This window comes from Phocoena phocoena, chromosome 4 (genome assembly GCF_963924675.1).
Source record: "Phocoena phocoena chromosome 4, mPhoPho1.1, whole genome shotgun sequence".
Lineage (NCBI taxonomy): Eukaryota > Metazoa > Chordata > Mammalia > Artiodactyla > Phocoenidae > Phocoena > Phocoena phocoena.
In genome coordinates, this window is record NC_089222.1 from 77,845,608 (window position 1) to 77,855,200 (window position 9,593).

General features: G+C 55.4%; 1 protein-coding gene across 3 annotated transcripts in view; it reads left to right on the forward strand.

Moving 5' to 3' along the window:
• SEMA5B (semaphorin 5B) overlaps positions 1-9,097 on the forward strand; it is a 49,405-nt gene extending 40,308 nt beyond the window's left edge. For 2 of the 3 annotated variants that reach the window (XM_065876066.1, XM_065876064.1), the window contains exons 11-21: positions 3,953-4,070; positions 4,220-4,401; positions 5,506-5,649; positions 5,850-5,997; positions 6,135-6,360; positions 6,548-6,766; positions 7,251-7,421; positions 7,524-7,673; positions 8,014-8,058; positions 8,498-8,703; positions 8,939-9,097. In XM_065876066.1, the coding sequence (XP_065732138.1) occupies positions 3,953-4,070; positions 4,220-4,401; positions 5,506-5,649; positions 5,850-5,997; positions 6,135-6,360; positions 6,548-6,766; positions 7,251-7,421; positions 7,524-7,673; positions 8,014-8,058; positions 8,498-8,703; positions 8,939-9,097 (1,768 nt within the window). The remainder of the gene's footprint in view (positions 1-3,952; positions 4,071-4,219; positions 4,402-5,505; positions 5,650-5,849; positions 5,998-6,134; positions 6,361-6,547; positions 6,767-7,250; positions 7,422-7,523; positions 7,674-8,013; positions 8,059-8,497; positions 8,704-8,938) is intronic. The other variant, XM_065876065.1, reaches the window with a different exon arrangement.
• Positions 9,098-9,593: the final 496 nt, after the last annotated feature.

The window sequence follows — 9,593 nt, forward strand, 5'->3', positions numbered from 1 at the left end:
CATTGTGAAACCCTTGCTACAGCAGTGCTGGAATCCGCCTGCTTGCACATTTCACCATCCATCTCTGTCCTGCTTTAGAGCCCATGAAATGAACCTGTTGCCTCTTGTAATGGCTGCTCGAGACACTGCAGTAAAAAAGACATGATGATATATTATTGGTCTGACGGCTGCTTTTATGAAAGCAACTCTAAGCTGCCACCCACTCCTATAGTCAGAGACACTTTCACTCTCCTGTGCTTGGAGCTTTAATTTTCTTAAGAACATTCCCTGCTCTGGAAGCTCTGGAGTGGCCTCTGGCCAAAAGCAGCAAATGTGGACAAGAAAAGAGCTCAGGCGCTGGTGCCAGGGGGGTCTCGCAGGTCCCCTCAGGCGGCCAGGACTGGGGCAGGGCAGGGCAGGCGTGTCCATGGAGAATCTGGTCTCCTCTTTCTTCTCTGGGAGAATTGTGAGCAGGAGAGGCTGAGGGCAAGGGATCCTGAGTGAGGGGCTGGGACCAGCATCTACTCTGTGTTTTTCTTCACTCTTTTCTTATCCTGTCATGGATTGGAAAGACAAGGCACTTCATCTCTTGGCTTGAGAACCCTGAGGAAAGTGACCCTGGAACAGCAGTTCTAATGCTGTTCATTGCAATCACCTGAGGAGTGTTTCAAAGACCCTGGTGCCTGGGCTTAACCCAGTCCAGAAGGCCCGGAAATAGGAGGGATTTTTGTTTCATTTGCTTAAGCCTTTTGAAAGATCCCCAGGAGATTCTAATTTGTTGTCAAGACTGGGAACAACTGTTCTAGAACTGGTTAGGCCCTAGATGAAGGAAGTAGCATGAGGCAAATTGCATTCCTCCAGAATCTTCTGTTTTTATCTGTGTAAATCAATTCAAATTATCTGCTCTCATGCATTCTCCCTACTGGCAGCCATTTGTTTTTGATGGATAGAATCGTATATATGTATGTATGTATGTATTATTATTATTAATCACTCGTCATGGCTAGTTTTTTTTTAAGCTATTTAATCTATGTTGCTTATAAAGTGCCATAGCAATGCTTCTAGAGTTTGATGCCCATTTCTGAGAACTGAGGGAAATACACTCAGGAGTGGGCTTTACTGAGTTCTGATTGGCTGAATCTGCTAGCAGCACATTTGACCCAAATGTCAGCCAGTAAGCAGAACCTCAAAACCACAGGATGCTGGGACTACTTTTGCACGTGTATTGTATTCAGTCCTGTGATGTCTAGTTTGATGCATTTGCTGGCGAAACACACCTAAATCAAACCATTGATCCCAAATGAAAATACGAGCACCCGTACGTTGTATAATTCACACAAATTGTCCTCGAGAGAATAAAATGGAAACATAGTCTTGAGAAACAGATGAGTGTTCTGGATTCCCAGGTGGGCCAGGGTATGTTTACTGGGGTCCAGCGAGGCTGTCACTCACTGAAACCCCACGCATCACCTCCTTTATCGGAGGTCATGAGCGGGGGCTACTCTTCACTGCGGTGCGCAGGCTTCTCATTGCGGTGGCTTCTCTTGTTGCGGAGCACGGGCTGTACGCACGCAGGTTTCAGTAGTTGTGGCACATGGGCTCAGTAGTTGTGGCTCACGGGCTCTAGAGTGCAGGCTCAGTAGTTGTAGCGCACGGGCTTAGTTGCTCCGCAGCATGTGGGATCTTCCCGGACCAGGGCTCGAACCCGCGTCCCCTGCATTGGCAGGCAGACTCTCAACCACTGCGCCACCGGGGAAGCCCCACCCTCTTCTTTATAAGGTCTCTGTATAATCTCTTTTCTCTTTGGTCTATTGAACTCACTGAAAATAAAGAACTCACCTGACAGGTGACTTTGCCTGAAGTTTCAAGAGAAAAGAAAGATTCTATCCTGAAGACACCAAAAGGGGCAGCCCCTTGACTCCTTTGTGTATCCCTTTAGCCCTGGGCAGCCTTAGCCCCTTTGGCCAAAGGAAAATCCCTCTGCAGACTCATGTCATCGCATGGGCTCCCCCATCCTCTTTGTCATCCAGCACCTCCTTAACCCCAAACCTCTTCTGCTTTCTAACCTCCAGTTACTGCCTCACTGTCACTCTCAGTGCTCTCCTAGACCCTCTGCAGCAGGCCCACTGCTGTGGAGCGGCCAGGCCTGGCCAGAGAGGGCAGAAGTTGGCGAAAGGAGGCAGAAGGGACCTAGTGAATCCCCTGAGGTTGGCAGTGGGCTCTCTGGGTATTGGAAGGAACTTCCTTCAGGCTCCAGAATCTGATGTTCTGTTTACTTAGCAATGGACAGGAAATCCTGATTCCACAATTCCCATATTGTTTTTCCCCTCCTTGGAGTCTTAGCAGTAGAGATTTAACTCTTGTTGTTGTTGTTAAAAACTGTAGAGGATGCGATGACTAAGTCAGAAGTAAAAAGGGAAGAGAGGAGCCTAGGTTATGAGAAGTGGAGGCTTTGGGACATGCGTCAGCGTGTGAACCGTTACCTCTCCTGGCTCATTTGAGATAGACCTGCCTAGGAATAATGGGGACCTGGGATGTGACCCCTGGCTCATCCCAGCCTGAGCACATTCTTACGATGCCAAGGCATTGGACTCTGGGTCCTGCCACTGAGCGGCACAAACATGTGGATGCCCAGGTGACCCTGGACTATGCCCAGGTGTCCCCTGACCCTGCACCTGTGTTTTGAGGCAGGGGCTCACGTTCACTCAGTGTGTGAAGTAAGACACAGCCTCCAGCTGGGAAGCAGGTGCATGAGGGGAAGAGTGTGGTGGGGAGGTCTAGGTTCTAGCCTCAGCTCTGCCACGTACAGTTTGCGTGATCCTGGGGAAACGCCTGTTCCCTTCTCTGTGACTGTTTCTTCCATTGTACAATGAAAAGGTTGTTTTATGGATCCCAGTGATTCTCAGTCTGGCTCCCATTAGAATCACCCTCAAGCATTTTTTTTTTTTTTTTTGTGGTACGCGGGCCTCTCACTGCCGTGGCCCCTCCCGTCACGGAGCACAGGCTCCGGACGCGCAGGCTCAGCGGCCATGGCCCACGGGCCCAGCCGCTCCGCGGCATGTGGGATCCTCCCGGACCGGGGCATGAACCCGTGTCCCCTGCATCGGCAGGCGGATTCTCAACCACTGCGCCACCAGGGAAGCCCCCCCGCTCAAGGTTTTAAATCCCCAGCCCACCCACCCAGAAATTCTTGTCTGGGGTGGGCCCATGTATCAGTATTTTTAAAAAAGATCCTTTAGGGACTTCCCTGGTGGTCCAGTGGTTAAGACTGCGCTCCCAATGCAGAGGGCCTGGGTTCGATCCCTGGACAGGGAACTGGATCCCACATGCCTCAACTAAGAGCCCACATTCCGCAACAGAGATCTCTCACACAGTAACAAAGATCCCGCAGGCCACAACTAAGACCCGGCACAGCCAAATAAATAAATAACTACTATTTTTTTTTTAATGAAGGAATTTTTTTTTTAAAGAAGCTCCTTTAGTGATTCTAACGTGCAGCCAGGGTTGAGAACCACTGGGCCAGATCATCTGTAAGGTCCTTTCCATCACTATAATCATAGTGTCTAGCAGGGAGGAACTACCTCTTTGGATTTCTGTTCACCGCATCTTCATCTGTGGCCCTAGATGAGGACTGTGGGGCACCCAGACTCAGGGAAGGCAGTAAGCTCTTGGCTAAGTGTGTGGGTTCTGGAGCACCATAGTGTGAGTCCATGGTCGGCTCTGGGTTTCCCCCATGTAACGTGAAGATAATAACAGTACCTTCCTCATGGAGTTGTTGTATTGAGTTAATTCATGCTTCTAAAGTGCTTAAAACGATGCCTGGCACACAGTAAGTACTCAGTGAACTTCGTTATTATTGTGGAGGACAACTGAATGAAAGAAGTGCCCAGAGGAGAGTGTCCAGGTGTATTCTTGGGATGCAGGTGATGGTGGGAGTCCAGTGGGCTTGAGTCTCTGGACCTCTGTCTGGCAGGGCATGCCTGGGGGCACGGGACCCGTACTGCGGCTGGGACGGGAAGCAGCAACGTTGCAGCACACTTGAGGACAGCTCCAACATGAGCCTCTGGACCCAGAACATCACAGCATGTCCTGTGAGAACCCTTTTGTAACCCCCACCAGGGACCTCTTCCCCCGAATTCAGGCCATGACTCTCCATCAGTGTCCCCACAGCCCTGGGACCTTGTACCTTCCCTGCCCCTGCCTTGTGTGACAGGGTCCTGCTCCTGGTGTGTGTCTTCAGGTGCGAAATGTGACTCAGGATGGGGGCTTCGGCCCATGGTCACCATGGCAACCGTGTGAGCACTTAGATGGGGACAACTCAGGTTCTTGCCTGTGTCGGGCCCGGGCCTGTGACTCCCCCCGACCCCGCTGTGGGGGCTGTGACTGCCTGGGCCCAGCCATCCACGTTGCCAACTGTTCCAGGTATGTGAGGACGCAGGGCTTGCTGGCGGTGGCCTTGGAATGGGGGAGGGGGGATGGATGGAATGGGGCATCCCCAGCCAGCTGTTTGCACTAAGGGACAGAAAACACTTCAGGGCTGTGCAGGGCACTGGACAGGTGGCTGATGTCTGAGGCAGGAAACATGAGCCCTGGGAGAGTTTCCACTCCAGTGGGAGAGAACTTTCTGCCTTGCCGTGCTCTTCATACAAAAAGGTGTGGGAGTTATCCCTAGCCAGATCATATCCTCAATAAGCCTTGCAGTCCCAAACAGGAGGGACAGCATGGGATGGTGGTAGCTACTTAACCACTCTGAGCTTCTCTAAATGAGGGTTACAGTGCCCACCCTGAAGGTTGTTGGGAGGGTTAAATGAGATCATATTATATATATATTAGAAAGAGAGAGAGAGAGAGCTTGCACACTGCCTACTACCTGAGGACTCCCTAAAGTGATTAAAATAAATAACCCATAATTCTTGACACTCTTAAAATAATTTTATATACACTACATTTATTAATTTAACCATCACAACCTCATGGGGTAGGAATACAATCATTATCCTTACTTTAAAGATAAGAGTATGATGAGGCACAGAAGGTTTCGGTAACTTGCCCAGCCTTAAACAGCCAGTAATTGGTAGTGCCAAAATTTGAAAATTAGGGGCAAAGGAGACAAGAGTGGGTGGTGTCTTGAGGTTGGAGCAAAGCATGTGCAGTAGTAGAACGGGGGAGAGAGCATGGGTTTGAATACCAGGGTCTGCCAACCAACAAGGCTGAAACAAAGGTTGCAGATGGCAAAGGCCTTCTCTAGAGAATATGTCCTTTTCCCCTGCGAGTAGAGGCCATGTGGGTATATCTTTGTGCTCTAACCCTAAGCACAGCCTGATATATGGAAGAAGGCTCTCAAAGCATGTTTGAGGAGTGAACAAATGAATGAATAAGTCATTCCTGAGAAGGCCTGGTTAGGAACTATCTCCTGTCAATGGCACTTTCCGGCAACAATACAAAATCCATCTATGCAGATGTGATTAGATCTGAGAAGCTAGAGCTCAGAGGGTCATTTGTCTCTATCCCCTCCGGCCCCACCAGGAACGGGGCGTGGACACCGTGGTCATCGTGGGCCCTATGCAGCACCTCTTGTGGGATTGGATTCCAGGTCCGCCAGCGAAGTTGCAGCAACCCTGCTCCGCGCCACGGGGGCCGCATCTGCGTGGGCAAGAGCCGGGAGGAACGGTGAGCTAGGGCGTGGCTATTGGTTTCTGCGACAAGCCAGCCCCGAGGTCGCCGACTTCCCGGGCCCCCTAGAAGGTGGCCTGGATTCTCCAGGTGGTCCAGTGGACCCTGTTTTCCCAGTCTCGCAATCTCAGTGACCTCTCATAGGGAAAGGGGTGCCCGTTCCCTAGAGTAACGACTCCTCCCCCTCTCCCCCTCAGGTTCTGTAACGAAAACACGCCTTGCCCGGTGCCCATCTTCTGGGCATCCTGGGGCTCCTGGAGCAAGTGCAGCAGCCACTGTGGGATCGGTGTGCAATCGCGGCGTCGGGCCTGTGAGAATGGCAACTCCTGCCCGGGCTGCGGCGTGGTGAGGGCCGGGCCGGGGGCGGGCGCGGGATGCCTGGACCTCGAGCCAAGCGGAGTGCAGAGAAGGGGCGGGGGGCGGAGCACGGGACAGGCCTGGGGCTGCGAGACTGTGCAACAGCACCAGTCCTCATCCCGAAGGAGTTCAAGACTTGCAACCATGAAGGCTGCCCCGAAGTGCGGCGCAACACGCCGTGGACGCCCTGGCTACCGGTGAACGTGACCCAGGGCGGGGCGCGGCAGGAGCAGCGCTTCCGCTTCACGTGCCGCGCGCCGCTGGCCGACCCCCACGGGCTGCAGTTTGGCCGGAGGAGGACGGAGACCCGAACCTGCCCCGCGGACGGCTCTGGAGCCTGCGACACGGACGGTACAGCTCTGCGTCTCCCCACCCGCCGCCCTCCCTCCCAGGCCCAGAGCGATGGGGCGGGGCCGGGAGTGAGAGCTGGGGGAGGAGGGGGCAGGGAGGGGATGTGCGGTTTGGAAGAAGGCGGGAGGCCTTTGGGCTGCCGTGGGAGCCCTCTGTGGCTGAGGCCAGCCCCCCTGTATCCCCCCAGCCTTGGTGGAGGAGCTCCTGCGCAGCGGGGGCACCTCCCCGCACACGGTGAGCGGGGGCTGGGCCGCCTGGGGCCCGTGGACCTCCTGCTCCCGAGACTGTGAGCTGGGCTTCCGCGTCCGCAAGAGAACATGCACAAACCCGGAGCCCCGCAACGGGGGCCTGCCGTGCGTGGGTGACGCTGCCGAGTACCAGGACTGCAACCCCCAAGCTTGTCCAGGTAGCCCTCCACTAAGGAATCTTGGCCCAGGGAAACCCTCGCCCAGGGAACCCCCATCGGGGAGACTCCCAGGCCTCCCCAGGCTACAACTAACTCCTGCTTGGAGACCTCTCCTCCCTGCCAACTTTGTACAGGGCCGGCCCCCAGAGCAATTTTCTGCCCTGAACATGGACACGGCAGCTACTCCCAGGGACCAGGGCATTTCCTCACCCTCCGTGTCGCTGTTTTGTCTCCTTTAATGGGTTAGCTAGACAAGGAGCTTGATTTGAGGCGGAGTTGGTTTTCGGTGTCCCCTCTGCAGCCTGCATTTCTCCTGCCACCCCTGAGGGGAGGGGGACGCCCTAACAGTGGACTGTAGGGCTGGGGCAGGGCGGATGTTGAGGGCAGTGTGGCCCTGAGAGGCCTAGCCTGGGTTGGGGTAGAAGACTGTCTTGGGCCATGCCTGCACCTGCAGCCCCTCTTCATCCACCCCATCGCCTTGCAGTGCGGGGTGCCTGGTCCTGCTGGACCTCTTGGTCCCCATGCTCAGCCTCCTGCGGTGGCGGCCACTATCAACGCACCCGTTCCTGCAGCAGCCCCGCCCCCTCTCCGGGCGAGGACATCTGTCTCGGGCTGCACACGGAGGAGGCGCTGTGTGCCACACAGGCCTGCCCAGGTACTAAGTGCATCTGGCAGGGCCTGGGGAGCAATGCGGAGTCTGCGCATCCCCACTAAGGGGGTCTGGGTGGTTAACCTCATCCCAACCCACAACACACAGAAGGCTGGTCGCCATGGTCTGAGTGGAGTCCATGCACGGAGGATGGAGTCCAAAGCCGTGGCCGGTACTGCGAGGAGCTGGTCCCCGGGCCCAGCACTTGTGCTGGAAACAGCAGCCAGAGCCGCCCCTGCCCCTACCGGGAGATGCCCGGTAGGTCTTCGAGCCAGCACCTTCACACCAACCCTTCCTGCCCTGAGCCCCCAGCTTCCTTCCCCTTCTGAAGTATCCTGCGGGGTGCAGGATGAAATGCCGGGGTGGGAGGTTCACACACTTTGGGCCTTTGCACTTCCTCGTTTGATGGATGGGCCTCCCTTTCTTAGAGGTGGGGCCTGGGGGGAGACCAAGGGAAATGAAGGTCCCCAGGTGCAGTCCCACAGGTCAGCGCTGACCCAGGGGTCCTCCGAGACACACACCGACACACACCGCCCTGGAGGGACTCAAGTCCTCTCCTCCCTGCCTCTTACACCCACTCTTGCTTGTCTTCCTGTAGTGATCCTGCCTGCCTCCAGTGTGGATGAGGCCACTGGCTGTGGAGGTAAAAGGAACCTGCCCCACCTCATGGTGACCCACGCCCTGCCCCCCGCCCTTCCCAAGGAGGAGACCCACCTACTCCGAAACCTGGAGTCTCTCCACTTCTCACTCCAGACCCACAAACCTTGTTGAGGTCCCGCACTGCTTTAGACCACGTGTAGGAGAGTCTGGGCAATTCCATCCATGCCCCTCAGCTAAGAAGTGGTGGTCAAGTCTGTATTCAAGAAGAGTCACCCAACTCCACACCACTGGCTGCCTCCTCCGACCCAAGCCACAGGTGGTCCTGTGAGACAGGCCCCTGGTGACAGGCCACGCAGCCTTCCTGTTTCTGATGACTCTGGCTTCAAAGCCCTTCCCTTTATGTCTCAGAGCCTCCTATTGGGGGGCAGTTGGGGGTCTTCACAGTGGCCCTTTCCTTACCTCTTGTCTCTTCCCTCTCCCAGGGTTCAGTCTCCTCCACCTGGTGGCCACAGGCATCTCCTGCTTCGTAGGCTCTGGGCTGCTGACCTTGGCGGTGTACCTGTACTGCCAGCACTGCCGGCACCAGTCCCAGGAGTCCACGCTCGTCCATCCCGCCACCCCCAACCACCTGCATTACAAGGGCGGGGGTGCCCCTAAGAATGAGAAGTACACACCCATGGAATTCAAGGTGGGAGTCCTCTCGGAGAAGCAGAGGGCAGGGTGAAGGGTGCAGTGGTCCTGGCCCTACGCAGGACATAACTAGGCTGGCACTCGCGAGAGAGCAGTGGCGTGGTGAGCAGAACACTGTGTCAGCAGCCAGACGTTCTCTCATTGACTGGCTCCTGATTTCCTTGCTCTGGCCTGTCCTCTTTCCCCGTCTCTCCCTTCACCCCTTCCTCTCTTGTTCTTTCCTTCTCCCACAGACCCTGAATAAGAATAACCTGATCCCCGATGACAGAGCCAACTTCTACCCATTGCAGCAGACCAATGTGTACACGACCACCTACTACCCGAGTCCACTGAACAAACACAGCTTCCGGCCTGAGGCCTCACCTGGACAACGGTGCTTCCCCAACAGCTGATGCCACTGTCCTGGGGACTTGGGCTCCTTGCCTTCCTAAGGCACAGAGCAGGTGGAGGTGGGACGGTGGAGCCAGTTTGGTTTTCTCCCTCTGCACTAGGCCGAGAACTTGCTGCCTTGCCTTGTGGGGTCGCATCTGGCTTCAAAGAGCTCTGGCTGGCGGTGACCATGGGGGAGAGGGCTGGCTTCAGGCTGGCAGACGGCTGCAGTTCCAGCTCAGCCCGGGTCTCTCATGGCCTCCTTGGAACCCACCGTCATGCTGATCTCTCCTGCCATGTGTGGGCTGTGGACCTACTAGGCGTGTGAGGGAACTGGAGAGTGGAGATGGCAGGAGGGCAGGCTTTTAGGTTTGGGTTGGAAATGACAGCCCTTGTAGCTATCAGGGGCTGAGTCTGCCCCTCTTTGGCTGGCGCCAGGAAGGGCCTGGGCTACATCCTGATTATCTCTGAAAGAAACTAGTCAAATGACCCCAGTAGTTCTGGATTCTCTGCCCAGGG